The sequence below is a fragment of the Adelges cooleyi genome, unplaced genomic scaffold, assembly GCF_023614345.1.
Source record: "Adelges cooleyi isolate 19-005CV unplaced genomic scaffold, UGA_ACOO_1.1 ACOO_flye_CR_arks_rails_tigmint_CR_PRNA_453, whole genome shotgun sequence".
Lineage (NCBI taxonomy): Eukaryota > Metazoa > Arthropoda > Insecta > Hemiptera > Adelgidae > Adelges > Adelges cooleyi.
In genome coordinates, this window is record NW_026096137.1 from 1 (window position 1) to 24212 (window position 24212).

At 25.5% G+C, this 24212-nt stretch overlaps 2 protein-coding genes and 1 long non-coding RNA gene across 3 annotated transcripts; all 3 read right to left on the reverse strand.

Annotated features, from left to right (window-relative positions):
- Positions 1-3094: 3094 nt before the first annotated feature.
- LOC126842236 (uncharacterized) lies at positions 3095-7736 on the reverse strand (the record flags this gene model as incomplete). The annotated part of the gene is made up of 10 exons (XM_050579125.1): positions 7616-7736; positions 7491-7517; positions 6889-6909; positions 6375-6389; positions 5178-5204; positions 4472-4525; positions 4383-4409; positions 4109-4135; positions 3444-3479; positions 3095-3145 (listed from the first exon to the last, which is right to left on the reverse strand). Coding segments are annotated over exons 1-10 (349 nt in total), but the record flags the coding sequence as incomplete, so codon positions are not given.
- A 5169-nt stretch (positions 7737-12905) lies between these two features.
- Positions 12906-15815, reverse strand: LOC126842234 (uncharacterized). The gene is made up of 9 exons (XM_050579124.1): positions 15698-15815; positions 15520-15546; positions 14959-14994; positions 14798-14830; positions 14628-14678; positions 14110-14178; positions 13449-13469; positions 13340-13357; positions 12906-12940 (listed from the first exon to the last, which is right to left on the reverse strand). Exons 1-9 carry the CDS (start codon positions 15759-15761, stop codon positions 12906-12908), a joined length of 354 nt encoding a protein of 117 aa, XP_050435081.1. The 5' UTR covers positions 15762-15815.
- A 3667-nt stretch (positions 15816-19482) lies between these two features.
- On the reverse strand, positions 19483-23396 carry LOC126842235 (uncharacterized). The gene is made up of 8 exons (XR_007686289.1): positions 23347-23396; positions 22819-22896; positions 22351-22386; positions 21512-21526; positions 20899-20916; positions 20552-20575; positions 20117-20131; positions 19483-19640 (listed from the first exon to the last, which is right to left on the reverse strand). It is a non-coding gene; the product is annotated as an uncharacterized LOC126842235 (long non-coding RNA).
- Positions 23397-24212: the final 816 nt, after the last annotated feature.

The following is a 24212-nucleotide window of genomic DNA, read 5'->3' on the forward strand; positions in this document are numbered from 1 at the left end:
ACCCAATAAATCGAGTGTCTACTATAATCAGTTACACGATTTAGTCGTCTGTGATATCATGTAATAAACACAATATTATGATACCGATCATTGGGCCTTAACCTAATCTAACACGGATAGACGTTACCAACTGATAGTTTTTAGTGTCTGTTAGTTTCTTCCATCTGGTACACCGGGTTTTAAGTTTAAAAAAAAAAAAAAAAAAATTGAATTTGTGTAAACTTTAAGTCAAAAGTGGTACTTGAGCACAAAACCTAATAGTATCATTCTGCATAGATATACGTAAAATTGTTTTAATGATTTGATCAATTTTTTTTAAAGATTTTAGGTGTTTTTGTTAAAATATACGAAATCTGCGAAAACACAGTTTCCCGGCAATTAAAAAAAAACTGTAGTGCCGAATTTTTCACCCGTTTAATATGTTATAGGTACATATGAGTTCCAACTACTGGCAAATTTTCAACCCAAAAGTTTCAAAATTACCGCTAAAAACCCCGAAAAACAAAAAAAATTGTACCCCCCTAGGGGGGTGGGAAATGGGTATAGTTTAAGTTTGACACAACTGACGTGTGCGGGCATACCAAGTAATTATTTCTCATACATTTCAATTCGATCCGACTCTTTTTCTCGAAATTATAGCCAGTAAAAGTTCTAACTTAAAAACTCGTACGGTTTTTTTTTTTGTTTTTTCAACTTTCGTCTGTGAAGAATTAAACTTTTTCAACTTTTACCCCTCCAAAGTACCAACTAGATGAAATTTGCGATTTATAGAGTTGCTACTCGAAGGAATTGGTCCAGTATTAAAAAAGTTACAGTGTATACAGATAAAAAAAAACACACATCAGAGTAAAACCAATACCTTCTCGCTTTGCATTGAAGCTAAAATATATATAACAAAAAATGAATTTGTTTAAGATATCATCATATAACAATTATAAAGAACATTTGAAATAATTATTTTGAATGATGAATTGGTATATTATATAATATTATGTACAGTGACACTCAGTAAATGTTTACAATATTCATTAAAAGGAATTTTATAAATCAAAGCCCAAGAATTTTTAAGGTTATAAAAATATTATATTATAATGTGTATTTGATATGTAATAAATTAAATAATTCAATCAATGATATTATTAAAAACGTTGAACGAAAATACAAATAAATTCAAATTTAATCGTTTATAATTTATAACTATTATTAATGTTTGAACACTTAATAAATGTATAACACTAAATATATAATTAAAACACTTTACAACAAATCAATGCGTTAGATATAAATACAATAGATAAAATTACTATAACATAAATTTCTATAGAATGAAAATTTTATTTCTTTATCTGAATGAAGATGAATGACGGTCCAACATTCTGTATTTAAACAATGTTAAATAATTACACAAAAAAAAACAAAATGTATAATAAATAAGTAGTCAAACCACAAAAAAAATTAATTTAACTATACTTAGGACTTACATATGTAATTTAAGGAATAGGCGGTTTCTCTGAAAAGAAAACATCACATTATCATACTATTAATGGTTTTAGCTAATCTATTTACCATTTCATTTTATTAACGTATACCAAAAATATTTTAAATTATAATTTTACATGTCTCCAGATAACTTCAATGACGATACTCGGACAATGTATTTAAAAAAAATTACAATAAATCTGTCTTTATATTAACGGTTAATAATTTTGAACAGTTTCCACCAGTCACCAGAATAAAAACATTTAACTACATATGGGTTTATAGCCTAATGCCTGTGATTTTAAACGTGTAATTTAAATACACGTGTACACGAACCCCGTGTAATTAACATACACGTGTAATTATAAATACACGTGTATTAAAAAAAAATTATTTTGTTAAAAATTTTAGTTTGAGTTAACGTATTTACACAATTATACTTGTGTTTGAGTTCGTATAATTAAAATAGACGTGATATTAAACGTAAAACTAAAATGAATAACAAAAATAAATTTTTTTGAATACACGGGTTTCACGTGTAATCGAATACACGTGTAATAGGGACCTCTAGTTTATACGAATATTCTAAGAAGTTACAGGAAAAACTTATTGTGAGCTTTTTGTTTTAAGATTATTTTATTCTTTGAGTTTTTCTAACTACAACTGTTGTGCAACGGACTGGAAAAAGTAATTTATCTTCTTCTCTTATGTCGGACTTCACTCAAATATTATACGAACTATTAAGACATAATGTTCCATAGATTATTACCTAACAGTAATAGTGTTTAGAAAAAAACTACCGTATTTAATGTACACTTGTATCAAATATCTTCTTATTTTTTTTATTATGTATCAATTTTTATTTGTTTACAAGAAAACTTCAAGATCTACGATAACCTAACAAATTTTTGAAACAAATCTGAGTTAAAAATCATAATTTAAGAACCATGGCTCGTGGGATAACGAACAGACTGTATGAATTATGGACATTTGTATTGCAAAGTTTCAAAAACTCCAAAAATCCAAATTATGAAATTATATAAAAAAACAAAATAAATATTCACACAACAAAGTTACAAAAAAACTACGTAGCATACATACCGGAATTTTCGCCTGATTTACGCCATACTTTAGGTACTAGGCCGTCGTAAGTGTAACCTTCACAATTTTCTGCATACAGTAAGTGAAATTAATACAAAACAATAGATATTTTAACAATCAGTTCCTAAAAGACATAATGCACTGAACAAATGAATTTCCCTTGTTTTATCAGCTCCATAGAACAAATGGTTTTTATAAATGAAATAAATAATACAATTATACCTTATAAAACTTAGTTCAATTATCAGTATTATTATGTTGTTAATTTTAACTTAATAATTAATTCAAGTTTATCTGTGAGTGGATGATGAAAACTCTCATCTTATCTTTCACGTGGCCAATCAAACACAATCGATATTATATAAAATTAAGAATACATAATTAGTCTACTAAATTAACTTAACTTCACTACTTGTTATTGTTTTGATTTATGAGATTTATTTTATGAAAGTTTCGACAAGACAAGAGTTTTCTATAATTAAGTAAGCTAAAATAGTAACAGTATATAACATACTGATAGTTTCACCAATACGTTTCCTTTCTTCAGAATCTTTGTCCTCCAATCCTACATACAAAAAATTGTATTTATACAAAATAAAAGCAAAATAGTAGATTACAATATTTTTATTACGTTCAAAAACAAACAACTATAGAATTTTCTATAGTTAACCTAAAAAAGTTACAGTATATCTACCGAAAAAGCGAGCATTGTCATCGACCACAACTCCTGTGTACAAAAAATGTTTTGATTTTATTTAATCATTAATGGATTGGAATGGAAAACCTCGTTTAACATCAAACAGTTAATTAATGGTATTTTATTTACATATTTTTTTTATAAATTAAACCAAAAATGTTTTTACCTTGGCCCCTATTGTCATTATAACCACTACTTCCTCCTGCATACAAAAAGTGTTATTTATATACATAATAAAGCGAAATAAATAAATAAATGTGGTATCTTATACAATTTAATTCAAGTATTAGAATTAACACATTGTTTATTTTAACATAATGAATTAATACAAATATATCCGAGAGGCAAAGATGAAAAAGCTCATATTGTCTCTCACGTCGCATATCGAAGACAAATATTATTATAGCAATATATTAATCTACTATGTAATGTATGTATTGTTTAAATTGAAAAGCTTTATTTTTTTGAAAGTTTCGACTAGACAAGAATTGTCCACAATTAACTAAGCTAAACTAGTTAAAATTACCAAAGAACTGAGATGGACACACATGTATAGCGCAAATGGTGTCATTTATATTATTCAAATACAGTAAAGGAACATTATTGTACAAAATGTTGACAATATATTTGATGTACAAAAACGATTTTTACATTAGCTAAAATACGTTAAATATTTTACTGTATTATTTTAATGTTTATGAATTAAAGGTTAAAAAAGAAAGTAGTTTTTCGCCTCATAAAAGTATATTTTTATTAATAAACTGCCTTTTAAAAAAATATAGGAAACTTCAATGCTATCTTGAATAGGTTAAAACTAAATGTATGAATTACCTTCAACGCTGGTGATTTTATTATCGGCTGTAATACAATAATTACTTTAACGCAATTTAATCATACAAACAATTAAAATGAGAGTTTAAACCAAGTCTCTTTTAGTATTGTCTTTTACAGTATTATTTTAATATTTATATAATAAAGAGATTAATATGAAATTAGTCCGTCTTATAAAATAAAAATTGTACTAATAAACTGCTTTTTGCAAAAATATAGGAAACTTCATTGCTATCTTGTATATTTTAAAACTGAATGCGTTAATAACACTCACCGTTTGTGGGTTCATCTTCATCATTGGCTGTATAAAAAAAATTAATTCATAAAAAAAAAAACGAAAAAAAACTATAAAAGAATACATACTGGCCCTACGTCTTGGTGACCAACAGCTGGTTATTATGTTTTTGCCACCATCTCCTGCGTACAAAAAATGTTATTTATACATATTAAAACAAAACAAATAAATAAAATAGGTACCTCATAAAATTGAATTCAAATTTCAGAATTAACTCATTGTTCATTTTAACATGATGAATTAATATAAATGTGTCGGAGGGTAGATGACAAAAATGCTCATATTAACCCTCACTCTGCACATCAGAGTCAATTATTAATATAGTTGGTAATGTATAAAACTAACAAAAATGAACTAATCAACTAAACAAAAGAAAAATCAACTGATTTCACACAAACTCGGAGTGGTTTAAATGTATTAGCTTTGTTTTTTAAAAGTTTTCAACTAGACTAGAATTTTCCATATTTAACGTAACATAATGTACAATATTTTGACAATATATTTGGAGTACTACAAAGGATTTTGTCGCAGTCTTTTAATTTGCCCAAAAATCGTTTAAATATTTACCAGAATTATTCTAAAATTTATGAGTTATAGGTTAAAAAGAAATTGGATTATATAAATTTCGATCATATACACCTCATAATTTTGAGTATTTCAAAAATCGAAAATTATAAAATTAAAAAACAATAATACATATTGTACAAAAAGAATCGAGAAAAAAGACTCTAAAAGTATACAAACCCGAGTTTCTGTCTATACTCAACGACTTACCGAGTTTGACGGCTTTCATAACTTTTCCTGCATACAGAAAATGTTATTAATTGTACAATTTCCTTAATGCAAAATAATAGATATTTTAACAATCAATTCCGAAAAAACTATATTAATGAACGAATAGTTCGACCTTATTTTTATCTTCTCCTGCATAGAAAAAATGATTTTTATACATAATAAAGTGAACTAAAATAATTATTATAGTTACCCCATAAAACTTAATTCATGTATCGCAATTAACACATAATTAATTTTGACTTAATGAATTATTACTAATTTATCCAAGAGTAAACGATGAAAATGCTCATCATTAATTAATATTAACTTATACATTAATTACAGGCTTTTAGTTATAGTTGTAGTTATTAAATGACCAATAAAATATAACTTATCACAAACAACAAACTACTGTAAGTACGACTGGTGAATTAAGAAGAAATAGCATATATATATACACACACATATATATATATATATATATTTACTAATTGTAGTTTTTTTAAATTGGTAAGCTTTATTTCTTTGAAAATTTCGACTTGACAAGAGTTTTCTATAATTTAGTAAGCTAAAATAATGCACCTCCTGAGTACAAAATATTATGTAATTTTACATAATAAAAGCAAAATAAATAATTTACAATTTGTATTATTTTCAAAAACAAACAACACGATGTGCATTATCTGTTTTTAAACCAAACTTTTAGTCGAAAACGAAACATATTTTTTTTTTTGTATCAAAAAGTTGTTGACTACGCAAGATGTACACTAAACATATGTTTTCCGAAGATATTCGCGGTCTGGTAAACCGCACAATAAAACAAATGTTGTACAAAAATACAACATCTTTAATAAAAAAAATTATAAAAATTAAATTTAATGTGACAAAATACACCTATTGTTCTTTTAAACTTTGTAGGTACAATTTATAGATTTTTTTTATAAAAGTTCTTTGATTATTAACAAAAATAGTTTTTTAAATATACTTAATAAAAAGTTATTTAAAAGCCCCTTATTGGCAATACTTGAGTCACCTACCTAATCATATAATTAATTACTTAGGTATAAAATTATAACCATTTGTCTTATGCTAAAAATATATTCACCTCAAACAAAAATACCTATATCTGATTATACAATAAACATTTTATACATCTATGTTATCCGTAACATGTAATAAATTTACATATGTACATACCAATTGTTAAAGGACCTATAATATAAACAAGTTAAATTAATAAATTTAAAAAAAAAACACGAGATATTTGTTTATTAATATTTTATAATTGCGTCAATAACTTTTGTTGTAAAATAAATTACTATGCTAACTTGATAGGGGTTTTATACCAACATTCTAAGAAGATAAAGTAAATATGTACTGTAAGCTTTTTGTTTTAAGATTATTTTATTCTCTGAATTAGTAGACAAGAACTATTGTGCAACGGAATTTTTGAAACAAATCCTAGTTAAAAATCACAATATAAGAACCGTCGTATAATAGCGGCTCGTGGGATATCGAACGGATTGTATGAATTATGGACAATTTATGTACCTATCAAAAACTTTGTTGTTTACTCAAGATTTACACTAACATATAAGCAATTTAATCATTAACGGATTGCAATGGAAAACCTCGTTTAACTTTGAACAGTCAATTAATAGTATTTCATATACATATTTTTTTTATAAATTAAAAAAAAAAATGTTTTTACCTTTGCCCTTATTGCCTTCACCTGCATAAAACAAGTGTTATTTATATACATAATAAAGTGAATTAAATTAATAAAATAGGTATCTCATACAATTGAATTAAAATATCAGAATGAAGATATTATTGATTTTAACATAATGAATTGATCGGTGAATGAAAATGCTCATCTTATCTTACACGCCACATATCAGTGACAAAAATGCATATAGTTAATAATGTATTTAACTAACAATAATTAACTAGTCCAGTCGACTACAACAAAAAAAATGTTTACATCTGCTGGTAGTTGTCTAAATTAATTAGCTTTGTTTATTTTTTAAAAGGGTCGCTTAGACTAGAACTCTCCATAAATAACTTAACATAATGTACGACATGTTGACAATATATTTGGAGTACAAAATAGTTTTATCCACAGTTTTTTAAATTGGCTAAAATACGTTAAAATATTTTACAGTTTTATTTTAATATTTATGAACAAGAGATTAATGTGAAGTTAGTTTTCCGTCATATAAAATTAAAATTGTACAAATAAACTGCCTTTTGCAAAAATAACGGAAACTTCATTGCTTTCTTGTATTGGTTAAAGCTAAATGTATGAATTACCTTGACCGCTGGGTCTTCCATTAACGGCTGTAATACATTAAATACATTAACGCAATTTAATCATACAAACAATTAATAAGTTTAAGTACAATATTAAATTTGCAAAACACCTAAGTATGTATTACCTGTAAATATTGTTAGTATAAGAACCGAAACGATAGACACTCTGATGTACATTTTTAAATCCATTATTATGAAATATTATTTTAACAAGTCAATAAATCGGACTACAGAATGAAAAAGAAATAATATATTTTGTGTTATATTACATATTATATATAATATGACGAAACCCTCCTCTAAGATGTTTTTGTGTTCAAAAACAAACAACAAGATTCGCATTATTTGCATTATGCGCATTATGCTTTTTTAGTGTAATCTTGTGTATTCTGTTTTGCAAAACAGAGTACACAAGATTTATGTTAATTGTACCGGGTGATTGGTTAACTATGGACCACTCAATATCTTAGAAGATATTACACTTTTTTAATTTTTTTTTTTCTATACTTTTATAGTAATTAATTGGGACAAATTTTATATATATTTCAAAATTTTAACACCATCCCTTATGCGTTAAAACCATATCAACTTTGGATTTTTAAATGGTAACTCCCAATTTTTTTTTGATGATCTGTTTATTTTTTTAAAAATTTAATTTTAGGCGTAAAAACTAGGTAAATTGATTGAGTAGTTAACGAGCTACACAGTTTTAAAATTAAAGGGAGTGTAAAAAATAAATTGAATATCTTGGAGACGCTAACATATTAAGGTGACACTTGACTGCTCTCTGTTATTATTTATTGACAATTAACTTTGACAATAGCTATAGTAGCGTTTAAAAATCATAACCGTACCAAACACTATTCACTTTAGGTAAATAATTCACCGATAGTAAATAATAATGATAACCGCTATATCGACTGAAAAATATACAAATAACATGTTATTTAAAATAAATAGAGTAGGTAATTTGAATTATGCTTGATAATATTTTAATTAAAACTTTTATTTTTACAGTATTATGTCTTTGTTCAGAGAAACTTATAAATGTGTAGTTTTGTGTTTTAACATATTGGTATCTGAATTCAAAGAAAAAATATAAAATTTTTTATGAAAAAATTGAAACTTAACACTATTTGTGCTGCGCTACCTTTTTTAAAAAAATCGGTATTGTTATACTTTTCGGTATTTCCTAGTGGTAATAAATTAGTGAATAAAGAAAAACGTTTGGGCGGTATTTAATTAATTTACGAGCAGGCCTCCCCCCAATGACACTTCGCCTTGTGTTTCAATATGTCTGTATTAAGCCGTGGACTTGTGTGCTATTGTTTTTGACATTATTATTCTTAAAACCCGTACATTCGATTTGACTACCGAAAGATATCATTGTAAATAAAATGTTGTTTTTGTCAGCTACTAGTGATTGTTTATATTGTATTGTGCACATTTTTTCCAAGTTTATATTGTATGTTTTGTCTGGGAAAACATTTTTCTGACAGAACAAATATAAAAACACATTTACATATAAACGAGGTGCGCTATATTTTAAGTTTAATTACAAAACCACACAACTACTGCTAAATAAAACAAATATATAAATTGTTTCAACCCGTTTTTGTACCGTACTGTGCGTTATATTTTACCGTATAATTTTGAGATGAAAAATGTGCTTATTTTTAGGGTGGTTTTGTCGATTTTAAGGGAAGGTTGAAATTATTTTCTTTTTGACTTAACCTTGAGTGATATAGTCACTTTTAGATAAACATCAGACAATCCATACATACAAAACCCGTTAGTTTTTCTGCTTAGACGTTTTTTTTAATTAAATATTTTGTCGCTTCTTTAAAATTATTGCCCAAATGATCTAGAATTTGTTAAGGCCATATTTTACAAAACGTCAATTACTTTAAAAACGATTGAAAATTAATAACAATTTTAAATAATGTTAAACATCTGTAATTTTGTACAAAGGAGAACAGCATGGGCCGTATGCAAAAAGTCATTAAATGTTCACATTGCGTTAAAGATTAGATGGAAGCCCCACGCTTTTATTTTCAGTCAAAAATTTAAAATATTTAACATTGTTTAAATATATTATTTTCAAAGGAATTGACATTTTAAAAAATGTGGTGCAAATGATTGGTGAATTTTTGTTGTAAAGAAAATATTTTGTACATCAATTATTATACAGTTTACATTTCATTACCAGTCTACACAAAGCTTACATAGTATTTTTTTAAAAAAAAATTTAATTATTTTTTAAACCCAGTGAGATAATGACTGGCTCATGATAAAAAAATCATCCTGTATATATATTATATAATATGACGAAACCCTCCTCTAAGTTGTTTATTATGTTCAAAAACAAACAACAAGATTTGCATTATTTATACTCATAAAGCATAATATTATAAAATATCTGCGGGTTTTTATTTTGGTATGTACTATTGTTTGTTTATATTGTATTCGGTATTGTGCAATTTTTTTAAAGTTTCTATTGTATGTTTTGTCTGCAAAAATATTTAATTTAATAAAACTAATATAAAAACACATGCACAAGTAAACGACCTGCGCTGTACTTTGTGCTTGATTTTAAATCCAAAATCTACTGTTAAATAAAATAAATAAAGTAATTGATTCTACCTGTTTTTGTACCGTATTGACCGTTATATTTTGCCGTTTAATTTTAAGATGAAAAATGTATTACATTTTAGGGTGGTTTTGACGATCACTTGGTCAGATGGATATAAAAATGCAAAAATAGACTTAAGTTAGCTTGACAAAATAAAATATTACCCAACTCGATTTTATGTTTGAAAAAATAGTTTTAACCCGATTCCACTCAGTCCACGTCCATCCAGCCAGTTACATATTTTATTTTATTGGGCTAGATTGGACCGGGCTGGGTAGAATCGTGCTGAAAATATTTTTAAGTACGAACTTAACATTCTTCTAGATCGATTAAAGTAGGAATTACAATCTAATTTAAAATGTATATTATTTTACAACTATTCGAATATTCGAATCTTTAAAAACGATGTAGTCTAATCCAAATTACAGCCCTGTGGATATCTTGTATTGTAATGAACACATTTTACAATTATTGTGTTCATACATTCAGATTCCCTTATTATCTTATATGACAAACAAACAAAAAACTTATTTTTCCCAAATAACAGAATAAAATCTATTAAATGTTTTACTGTATAGTGTGTACAAAACGGTTCTTATAATGTTAAAACTTAAAAATGTATGCCAACAGTTATTAGTCAGTTTTTTACATTTCAACAGTCATTGTGAAAAATACTGTATTTAATGTAATTAAATTTATATGATTATTGATCATACACATAAGTGCCATATCTACATGTAGCTAAATCACTTAAGGGGTAAAATAACATATTTGTATAGCCATTTAAAAAAAAATGTTAAATTCCAAACTAAGTTCTAGGTTTTATAATTGTAATTGCTTCGTAGTTCTCTATTAACTTTTAACATGTATAATAATACAGCTTTAGCCTGTAACAACTCTGAATAAGTGTGTAAGTCGATTCCAGTGATTTTACAAGGGAGCGATTTTAAACTTTGACCAGCTACCATGAATCAGGATTTCATTTAAAACATTTGATTTTTATGATAAATACTTTAGAGGTACTCAAGCGGTTTCTTTTAGCTTAAAATCGCTTAAAAAAAAACCCCTGTGAAATTAAAGCCACTTTTGAGGGATATTTTTTTAAGAGATAATCTATGCGCATAAAACCGAAGAGTTATTGCAACCATTTTTTTAGTGTCCAAATTTTGATTTTTATTCCAACTACTAAAATATTATAACTACAGCTGATATTAGTTGAATATTTTTTTTAGTTATACTATTAATAATTAATAATTAATATGTAATTAATAGTAATTATTAATTACAACTATAATATTAATTCGAAATCAGAACAAGTATTCGCTATAAATTATGTGAATTAGAGTTCTACTTTGCATACTTCTTTGTTAAAACATATAAAGACAAATAACAAAAAAATAATCGTTTTTAAGGTTAAATAATTATAGACTAATACAACTTGTAGAGTAATCGTTATGATTTTTTTGTGTTACTTTTTTACAGTAAAGTTCATAACCATTCGTTAAAAAATAAAAGTAAACGATGCATAAAGGTGTTTGTCATTCATTTTTATTGCAATAGTCATTGTAGAAAACAAACATATTTTTAACAATATATAACTGTACAAATTGTGGGAAATTATTGTATTTAGTTTTAAAAAATGTATCGTTAACTATTGTGCAATTAAGACATTTTAGCTAAAACAGTTGAATACAAATATTAATGATTAGAAATAAAATAGTTCAAAATTTAAGATACAAACATCACCGCAAAACAAAATATGTTAAGATTAATAACTTGTTTTTGAAGAAAAAAAAACAACAACAATAAAATGTTAATAAAATTGTTTGTTATTTATAATCGTTTTGATAATGTTCGAACTTAAAAGGTTAATTCAATTTCTTAACGCCAGCTAATTTAATAAATCAAAGCACACTGAATTTTTAAAGTTATAATATTATTATATTATAATGTGTATATTATGTTATGTAATTATTTAAATATTACAATCAATGAAATGATTAAAACATTAAACGAAACAAAAAATTAATTCAAATTTAATCGTTAATGTTTTATTACTTTTATTAATGTTTGAAAACTGAATAACAATTAAAAGATAATTAAAACTCCTTACAACAAATCAATGCGTTAGATATGAATACAATAAATAAAAATTACTACAACATATATTTCTTTAGAATAAAAATATTATTCTTAAATCTGCGTTGAGGGAGATGACGGTTCAGTAGTCTGTTCTTGAAAAATATAACATTATAACACAAAAAAACAAAATGTATAATAAATAGTCGTTTAATCAAACCACAAAAAATATTAACAAAACTATACTCAGTACTTACATATTATGTCATTTAAGCGGTTTCTCTGGAAATAAAATAACACGTTATCATACTACCAATGGTTTCAGCTATTTTATTTACCATTTAATTTATTAATATCCAAAAATATTTTGAATTGTAATGTATATGTCTCGAAATAACTTAAATGACAAAGATCAGACAATGTTAAGGAAATTTAATATACATCCGTCATTACAAGAACTATCAATCATATTCAACAATTCTTACTAGATAAACAAAACACTTATCTATAATATGACTTTGTATAACTTTTATTTATTAAAGGCATACTAAAAAATATTAAAAAAACTTTAACTTACTACATTTACCGCATTCTGAAACAAAAATATATTTTTTGGATTTATGTACGTTGTGTTTGTTTTTTTAGTAAAATAATTAAGTACGACATAGATAATACATTAATGTAAAGTTTATAAATTAAATATATTAGCTCTTACTTTCTGCGCTCCGACTGTTTTGAACTAAAATATGAAAAAAATATAAATGTTAGGCAACTATTCAAATAGAATTATAAATTAAAAAAAAAAATATTAACAACAAAAATGATAAACCAATGCAGTAAGTCCATCACAAATATAAACACTTATATATATATATATATATATATATATATATATATATATATATATATATATATATATATATATATTATATTTATACAATAATCATTGTATTATATGAATGTTATTTAATAATTAACCGATCAGAATGGAAATATTATCACAACACATATTATCATCAACTATTCTACATGTTAAATAGAAAATCTCGTTTAACTCTGAATAGTTAGTATGTTTTATTTTATTTTCATAATTATATTAAAAAGAAAAGTAACATTTTAATTAAAATATAAGTATTACCTGCACAAAACGGGCATTCTGAAAAAAATATGTTTATTTCATAACTTTAGTTCGATGTTTACTTTCTAAAATCCAACATAAATATCAATAAATTTATATATGTACATACTTATTTTGTCCGCTGGAGTAGCTATAGTACAAAGAAGTAAAATTGATAAATTAAAAAAAAACACAAAAGATATTTGTTTTTTAATATTTTATATTTGCGTTAATATGATCTAACATTTTGTTGTAAAATAAATTACTATGCAAACTTGATAGGGGTTTTATACGAATATTCTAAGAAGATAAAGTAAAAATGTATTGTAAGTTTTTTGTTTTTTGTATTGTTTTATTCATTGAATTTTTTGACAACAACTGTTGTGCAACGGACTGGGAAAAGTAACTTTTCTCCTTCTCTTATGTCGGCCTACAATCAAATATTTTACTAACTGCTAAAACATAACGTATTATAACAGTAATAGTGTTTAGAAAAAAACTATCGTATTAAATATACACTTTTATCAAACATTCTATTTTTTTTATTATGTATCTTATTTTATTTATTTATAAAGAACCGAATTTTTGAAACAAATCCTAATTAAAAATCATAATTTAAGAATCATCATTTAATAGCGACTTGTGGGATAACGAACGGATTGTATGAATTCTGGATACTTATATTGCAGAGTTTTAAAAACTCCAAAAATCTAAATAATGAAATTAGATTTAAAAAACAAAAAAGATAATCACACAAAAAAGTTACAAACAAACTACGAAAGCATACATACCGGAATCTTCGCCTGATTTACGCCATACTTTAGGTACTAGGCCGTCGTAACTGAAACCTTCACAATTTCCTGCATACAGTAAGTGAAATTAATACAACATAATAGATATTTTAACAATCAGTTCCTAAAAGACATAATGCACTGAACAAATGATTTTCTCTTTTTTTTATCAGCTTCATAAAACAAATGTTTTTTGTACATAATAAAATGAAATAAATAATATAATTATACCATATAAAACCTAGTACAATTATCAGTATTAACGCATTGTTAATTTTAACGTAAAAAATTAATACAAGTTTATCTGTGAGTGGATGATGAAAACGATCAGCTTATCTTTTACGTGGCCAATCAAACACAATCGATATTATATTAAATTAAGAATAAATAATTAGTCTACTAAATTAACTTAACTTAACTACCTGTAACTGTTTTAATTGATGAGGTTTATTTTTTTGAAAGTTTTGACAAGACAAGAGTTTTCTATAATTAAGCTAAAATAGTTACAGTATACATACCGATAACTCCACCAATATATTTCCTTTCTTCAGATTTGTTATCCTTTAATGCTACATACAAAAAAATATATTTATACAAAATAAGTAGATTACAATATTTTTGTTACGTTCAAAAACAAACAACTATAGAATTTTCTATAGTTAACCTAAAAAAGTTACTGTATATCTACCGAAAAAGCGAACATCGTCAGGGCCCTGAATTCCTGTGTAAAAAAAAAATGTTTTTATTTTATTTAATCATTAATGGATCAGAATGGAAAACCTCGTTCAACTTTGAACAGTTAATTAATAGTATTTTATTTACATTTTTTTTGCTATTATATTTTTTTACCTTTGCCTCTGTTGTTAAAATCACTACCACTTCCTCCTGCGTAAAAAATAAGTGTTATTTACATGTATATAATAAAGCGAAATAAATAAATTAATGTGTTATCTCATCAAATTTAATGCAAATATCAAAATGAACATATTGTTAATTTTAACATAATGAATTGATACTAATTGTTCGGCGGATGAATACGCTCATCTCATCTTACACGCCACACATCAGAGACAAATATTAATATAGTTAATAATGTACTAAACTAACAATAAATAACTAAGCTAGTCGACTAGGAAAAGGAAAAATAAACTTAATTTTACGCCTACTGGTAGAAGCCTAAATTTATTAGCTTTTTTTTTTTTTAAGTCCTGACTAGACTAGAATTCTCTATAATTAATATAACGTAATTTACCAATATTATTTTTTATAACTATGAATAATTAAAGGTTAAAATGAAGTTCGTTTGCCGCCTCATAAAAGTAAATTTGTATAAAGAGGTACACTAACTTTACAAAAATGTAGGAAACTTCATTGCTATCTTAATAGTTTACAACTAAATGTAAGAAATACCTGCTCCACTGGGTCTTCCATTAACGGCTGTAATATATAAAATGCATTAACGCAAACCATTCAAATAATTATTACATAGCACATTACAATAATTAAAAAATATTTATCTTATTTTTTTTCAACATAATAATATGTACTGTAATACAATAAGTTGGCAGAAAACTAAAATATATGTTACCTGTAATTGCTATTAAGACAAATAGTGATACGATGGTCTGTGTAATGATTTTTTTAGAATCCATCTTTATAAACGATTATTACTAACTGAAAATTGAACGACTTAAAGAATGAATAAGATACATCATGTTCTGTGTAATTTATACACTAACTTTAGCCGACAACCAACATGTTTTTCTGGGTCAAAAATTTGTTGGCGGCTACCAAATATTTACATTAAATGTACATTTTTCGCAGATATTCGTAGTTTGGTAAACAGCACAATAACATATTTTGTACGTAAAACATAATGTCTTGAAATAAGAAAAAAATGAAATATGCGTCACTTTAATCGGACAAATTATTTTTTGTTAATAAAATTCATAGATTTATCTTATACATCTAATAAACAATTGTTCTAATGATTAACTTGAAACATTTTTTTTTTGTAAATTATACTCAATGTAAAAATCATAACAATCCCGAAAATTTGTAATACTTCAATATCTAAGTAATCATGAAATGAATGAGTTAAGTATAGAATTATATCAATCTAACTATCTGTGCGCACTCAATTACTGTACACATACACATCCCCATTAAGGTATGTAAACTGTATAATTTGTCTAGCATGTTGTCCGCATACACAAAGTTCTCAAGTTTCTAACGCAAATTATTACTTTTTATTACAAATATAGAATCGGTCGAATCCAACTACGTCTACATAGGACTGATGGTTGACTTTGAACTGTATAATTACACTATTACATAGATGGTTCCTATTGGTTGTAGTAAATAAGTAATTAGGTAAAAATGTCTGTGGTGGTATTTAATTAGTTTATGAGAAGGCTCTCTCCCACCCTTCATAAATTTTTTCCTTATGTATCAATATGTCAATATCAAGCTTTGGACTTTGTGTGCTGTTGTTTTCGACGTTATTATTCTTAAAATTCGTACATTCAATTCGACTATCGAAATATATCATTGAAAATAATTGCTTTTGTCAGCTGCAGGTATGTACTAGTGTTTGTTTATATTGTGTTTTAAATATTTGTTCAAGCTTCTATTGTATGCTTTGTCTGCGAAAATCTACTCCTAAATAAAACAAATAAATAAGTTGATTTTATTCGTTTTTCTATTGTTCACAGACGACCCGTAAAAATGTAATAAATTTTGCTTTTTGTTCGCTTTAGGTATGTACTAGTGTTCATTACTTTTGTCTGCGAAAATATTTATTTGATAGAATAAATACAAAAACACATTTACAACATAAACGAGCTGCGCTCATTTTTGAGTATAATTTCAAAACCATGAACTACTGCTAAATAACAGATAAAGAAATCGATTTTACCAGATTTTTTTACCAATATATTGACCTTAATTTACATCAATTTCATGCCACCATTAAACTCTATCCATCTAAGTCATTTCATGTATTAATACATAATAGATGTAGTTCAAATGTTATAAGAATGATAATTTGGCTTATAAATCGGTTCATGTTTTTCAGAAATCTTACCATTGTTTGTAGAAAATACATTGTTTTATCAGGGGTTCGAAAGACAAGACTCGTTTGCAATAAATTGTACTTTCCCTTTCAAAAAAAAAAAAAAAAAAAAAATACAGTCCAACTTAGTTAATAAATTGCTAAAAAGAATAATTAAATATTATTATAAACTGGAGTGCGTGTAGAAGTAGTACGCAGTACTTTATTTTACTCTTAAAATAATGACAGTTATTTAGTAATTATTTTCAAAAATATTTCTGTTATTGTTATATTACAATATCTGACGATGGTCAGTTTTTTATTATTTCTTTTAGTATTTTCTAGTGCTTTATCTAGTTTTGAAACCACAATGGTAACATCTATATTTTATTGAACTTTATTTTCTATGCGGAGCTGAGTAGTATTATAGTGATTTTAAGCTATCACAGTAATAGCACTATAATTACTATAAAGTATTATAGACCAAATAACAGGCTAGACAAATTGTATTTTGTTATTGCAGGACTATTTTCTAATAACACATTGACACATTTATTAATATTTGCTTTTTCAAAAATAAAATGATTTACAATACCCAATACCCATAAATACAGTACAATTCCATAATACAATACCCATAAATTGTTTTATGGCTTATAACAGTATAGTATGCTTAAATGAGTTAAACTTTTGAAATTGACTAAATCAAATTAGTCCTAATCGCTTAAGGTCACGCAAGTAAACTTCATTCTTACAGTTGTAGATCAAATATAATTTATAGCTAATAATTATAAAATAAAATATTATTTTAAAGAGAAAACATATATTCCATTACAATATTATGGTTTGCATGGTAAATCGCTTCCACGCGTTGCAAACCGGGCAACGTCTTAGACGGTTAAAGGTTTACCACCCTCGACCATCCTTACTTACAGTACTGTTCTCACGAATCTTATGAATTTTCACACACTAACAATGCAACCCCTCCAAAAAAAAGCCCTCCCCACAATGCGACTGTGGACATCAAATACAATCCTCAAGACATATAGTAGAAAAATGTCCAATCAGATCATTCCCACGGGGACTAGCAGAACTCAACAAAGTTACCACGGACGCAATTAAATGGCTCGAAGACTTAGATATTATTATGTAGCCACCCTATTCAACAACCTATATTACCCATCTAGAGTATTATGGTATTGTACTTCTAATATCTAAATGTTAAATTCTGTATGAATTGGTTGAAAATTCATAGTGTTTATATAGTCGACATGTAGACTATAAAGAACCGTCAGTCGTATGGAGCCAAAATAATATTAATTTAAAAATATAAAAAAAACAGTAAATATATTTACTCCAATAATTCACATTTTGTCCATTTTATGGACAATAACGATTTTGGGTTTCAAATTTGAAAACATTTACTCATCTACCCTTACAATCGTGAAAATTCAACACAAAACCACACGATATTTCAATTTTCAACTTTATCCTGCTGTAGTTTTAAGAAAATGGTCGGATCAACTAGAAATTTATTGGTAGTATAACACTTTTAAGTGGTTCCCAATAGTGATAAGAAAACAGGAAATAGAAAAAAAGATATTGGCCTATGATGTTTTGCCCTATGTTTCAATATGTCTGTTCACTCACTTTGACTACGGAAATATATCATCATTGATATAAAATTGTTTTTATTTGCATTACATATGTATCTAAGTCCCAAGGCACATAATATGCCCAGTGCACTTTGTTATTGTTGTAAGATGCATATTGTTTTCATGTTTCCATGAAAATATTACTCTGATAGAATAATTAATATAAAAAATCACATTTACACGTAAACGAGCTGCACTCTACTTAGAGTATGAAATTCAAAACCAAATGCTAAAAAAATTAAAGGAATTGATTATGATAACCTAAAGTTATCTGTAATAACTCCTTAATCTCCTAAATTATATACGTTTCATTAAGAAAATTTCAAAATAAATTATTCTAAAACATCCACATAAAAAAATATATATAACAAAAAATGAATTTGCTTAAGATATCATCATAATAACAATTATAAAGAACATTTGAAATAATTATTTTGAATGATGAATTGGTATATTATATAATATTATGTACAGTGACACTCAGTAAATGTTTACAATATGCATTAAAAGGAATTTAATAAATCAATGCACAATGAATTAAATAAACGTTACAATTACAATATACAAATATTAAAAACGTTGAACGAAAATACAAATTAGTTCAACTTAAATTGTTTACATTTTATTGCTTTTATTAATGTTTGAACAAAACAAATCAATGCCTTAGATGCGTTTGAATACAATAGTTAAAAATATTATAACGTATATTAAATTATAACAAAAAAAAAACAAAATGTATAATAAATAATCGTTCATTCAAACCACAAAAAAATTTAATAACCCTATATTTAGCACTTACATATGTTACTGATGAAGCCGTTCATCTGAAAATAAAATATCACATTATCACACTATCAATGGTTTTAGCTACTCTATTTACCATTTAATTTTATCAACGTACACCCAAAAATATTTTTTATAATTAAATGTATATTATTAAAACTTGAATGGGGTATTATATTTACACTATTTTTACACCTAGCGATTACTACTACCCTTTAGATATCTTGACTGATTCGCCATCGTTTCGAAACACTTGCATGTTCCATCGTCAATCAACTTTAGATATCCAAATGGGAGTAACTGCAAGGCGTGTAAATATATTTTACATGTCTCCACATAACTTCAAAGAAGCTCGGACAATATATTTAAGATAAATCTGTCTTTATATTAACGATTAATTATTTTGAACAGTTTACACCAGAAACCAGAATAAAAACTTTAAATTAAAATGAGACTTTGTCAAATTTGCATTAATTATAAGCCTAATATAATATTATAAAAAAAAATTTAACATTACGACAATTCGTGCAGTCTGAAACAAAAAATGTTTATTCAATTACTAACTGAGTTATAAAACATTAAATTAGTATACTTAAGTATAATATTGCACATGGATTTACTAACTAAAATATATTTTGGGTAAATTAAGATTGCTTCTAAAAATTTCGGATTTATGTATGCTGTTTTTTTTTTTTAACTGAATTTTTCAACATTTATCTTAAAATCATTTTTTATTTTTATCAAACATAATATATTAAAAAAAGTATTTTAACAGTTCTTAGTTTATATCCATTCCAAGTTTAGTTAGGTCAGTATCGATTAAAAATAGATTATTGGGATGTTTTTTAAAAATAAAAGTATCTGGTCGTTCCAAATTGTAATTAAAATAAATAAATACGACATAGATAATACATTAATGTTAAGTTTATAAATTAAATATATTAGCTCTTACTTAGTCCACTTAGCAAGTTGTTAACTAAAATATAAAAAAAATAGTAAAGGAATATAATTCAAAAAAAAATTAACAATAAAAACTAAGTCTTAACCAATGCAGTAAATGCATCACGAACATATATATATATATATATATATGTATACAATCAAAATTGTATTATATAAATGTTATTTAATAATTAACCGATTGGAATGGAAATATTATCACAACACATATTTTGTCCGACTATTCGACATGTTCAATGGAAAATTTCTTTTAACTTTGATTAGTTAGTAAGTTATATTTTATTTACATATTAATATTAAAAATAAAAGTAACATTTTAATTAAAAATATTCGTATTACCTTTACAATACGGGCATTCTGAAAAAAAATGTGTTTATTTAATAACTCAAAAAAATAAAAATTATAGGAATTAAATATTTTACATTTGAAAGGAAAAATAATAGATTTTTTTCTATTCTATCTATTAATTAAAATAACAAAGGTTTGGCCTTAATTTAATTTAATTATTAAACTATGTTGCTTGGACAATGGTATAATCTTCCAACCATAGTAATTGTATAGAAAGTTCTATATTTTATTAGGTAATTTTGCCCGTGCTTTAGACATAAAATGTTTGGTTAATATTTAATTTTTTAAACAAAGTTGTATGCCTAACAACAAATCTTTATCACATAATTTACAGGTTAAGAACTACAAAAAAAATCGTCTACAAATGTATTTATAAATACACGTGTATTTAAAAAAAATTATTTTTGTTATTAATTTTAGTTTTAATTTTAATATCACGTCTGTTTAATTATACGAACTCAAACACAAGTATAATTGTGTAAATGCGTTAACTCAAACTAAAGTGTTTGACAAAATTATTTTTTTTAAATTACACGTTTAAAATCACAAGCTCTAGTTATAATGCCTAATCCATAACATATAACAAATTTACATATGTACATACCAATTGTTAAGGTTCCTATAATATAAACAAGTTAAATTGATAAATTAAAAAAAAAAACACAAAAGGTATTTGTTATTTAATATTTTATAGTTGGGTAAATATTTTAATTTTTGTTGTAAAATAAATTACTATGCTAACTTGATAGGGTTTTATACTAATATTCTAAGAAGATAAAGTAAAAATGTATTGTAAGCTTTTTGTTTTAATCTCTGAATTAGTTGACAAGAACTGTTGTTCAGCGGAACTTTTGAAACAAATCCTAGTTAAAAATCATAATGTAAGAATGGTCATTTAATAGTGGCTCGTGGGATATCGAACGGATTGTATGAATTATGGACAATTGATGTAGGTATCAAAAAGTGGTTGTTTACGCAAGATTTACCCTAACATTTAAGTAGTTTAATCATTAATGGATCGGAATGGAAAATCACGTTTAACTTTGAACAGTTAACTATGACAACAAGATTTTTCCATAATTAAGTAAGCTAAAATAGTAAAGTAAGTTAAAACAACGCATCTTCTAAAAACAAAAAATTATATTTATACACAATAAAAACAAAGTAAATAATTAACAATTTTTATTATGTTCAAAAACAAACAACAAGATTTGCACTCAATCTTTCGTCGAAAACAAAACATGTTTTCTTTGTATCAAAAAGTTTTTGTTTAAGTTGTTACACTAATATTAAGTGTAATATAGTTTATTACACTAATATATTATAAGCTGTTATTTGATCATTAACAGATGGGAATGGAAAACCTCGTTTTACTTTGAACAGTTAGTTAAAAGTATTTTATTGACATATTTTTTTTAATAATTAAAAAAAAAATGTTTTTACCTTTGTTACTATTGCCATTTATACTACCACTTCCTCCTGCATACAAAAAGTGTTATTAATATACATGATAAAGTAGTTTAAATAATTAAAATAGGTATCTCATAAAATTTAATACAAATATCTGAATAAACATATTGCTAATTTTACCATAATGAATTGATATTAATTGTTCGGATGATGAAAACGCTCATCATAATACATTACGTGCCACATTTCAGAGACAAATATTAATATAGTCAACAAGTAAGTAGTAACTGCTAAGCATATTGTTCCATGCTTTTTATCGAACAGTTATAATGGTGAACCAAATGTGAGTTAAAAATAATAATGTAAGAATCATCATTTAATAGCGGCTCGTGGGATAACGAACGGATTGTATGAATTATGGACATTTATATTGCAGCGTTTCCAAAAATCAAAATTATGAAATTATATAAAAAACAAAAAAAAATACAAAAGCATACATACCGGGATTAGCACCTTTTGGTTTACCATATGTTTTTTCGTGTTGGTTAATGTAACTGTAACCATCAGTTACTGCAGTTGCTGCATACAGTAAGTGTTATTAATACAAGGTATTAGATATTTTAACAATCAGTTCATAAATGACATAATGCACTGAACAGATGATTTGCTCTGTTTTTTATCATCTCCATAAAACAAATGGTTTTTATACATAATTAAATGAAATAAATAATATAATTATATCACATAAAACCTAGTACAATTATCAGTATTAACGCATTGTTAATCTTAACGTAAAAAAATAATACAAGTTTATCTGTGGGGGATGATGAAAACGCTCATCTTATCTTTTACGTGGCCAATCAAACACAATCGATATTATATAAAATTAAGAATAAATAATTAGTCTACTAAATTAACTTAACTTCACTACTTGTTATAGTTTGAATTAATGAGATTTATTTTTTGAAAATTTCGACAAGACAAAAGTTTTCTATAATTAAGTAAGCTAAAATAGTTACAGATACATACATACAGCTTTCATAATACGTGCTCTGTCGTCCTTATCGACTGTATCAACTTCTGTATACAAAAAATTATGAAATCAAATTATTTTAATTGAAATTATTTTTCATTTGCTATGAAATAACATAAAAAAAAATTGATATTTACACAAAAAAAATACAATAAAACTACAAAAGCATACATACCGGGATTTTGTCCTGATGGAGGATTTGATACTTTGGGTTGTAGGTTGTCTCTAGTTGCTGCATACAGTAAGTGTTATTAATACAAAGTATTAGATATTTTAAAACATCTTAAAATATGTTTACTACCCCCAATTTTAGGTAAATATGCTCTAACTTCTTGTTGTAAAATGGATTGATAGGGGGTTTTACCAATATTCCAAGATCATGATGTAAAAAATTATTGTAAGTTTTTTATTTTAAGATTATTCTATTCATTGAATTTTTAAACAAAAACTGTTGTGCAACGGACTGAGAAAAATATTTTTTCTCCGTCTCTTATGTCGGCCTACAATCAAATATTATCTAACAGTAATAATAGTGAAATAAATCCGAGTTAAAAATAATAATGTAAGAATTATCATTAACGGATCGTATGAACTATGGTAATTTATATAATATTCAAAAAATCCAAATTATAATTCACACAAATAAATTACAAAAAAACTACGAACGCAAACATACCGGAATTAGAACCTTTTGGTGTACTCCATACTTTAGATACTAGGCCATCGAAACTTTGACCTTCACTATTTTCTGCATAAAGCAAGTGTTATTAATACAAAATATTAGATATTTTAACAATCAGTTCATAAAATAAGACATAATGCACTGAACAGATGATTTGCCCTGTTTTTTATCATCTCCATA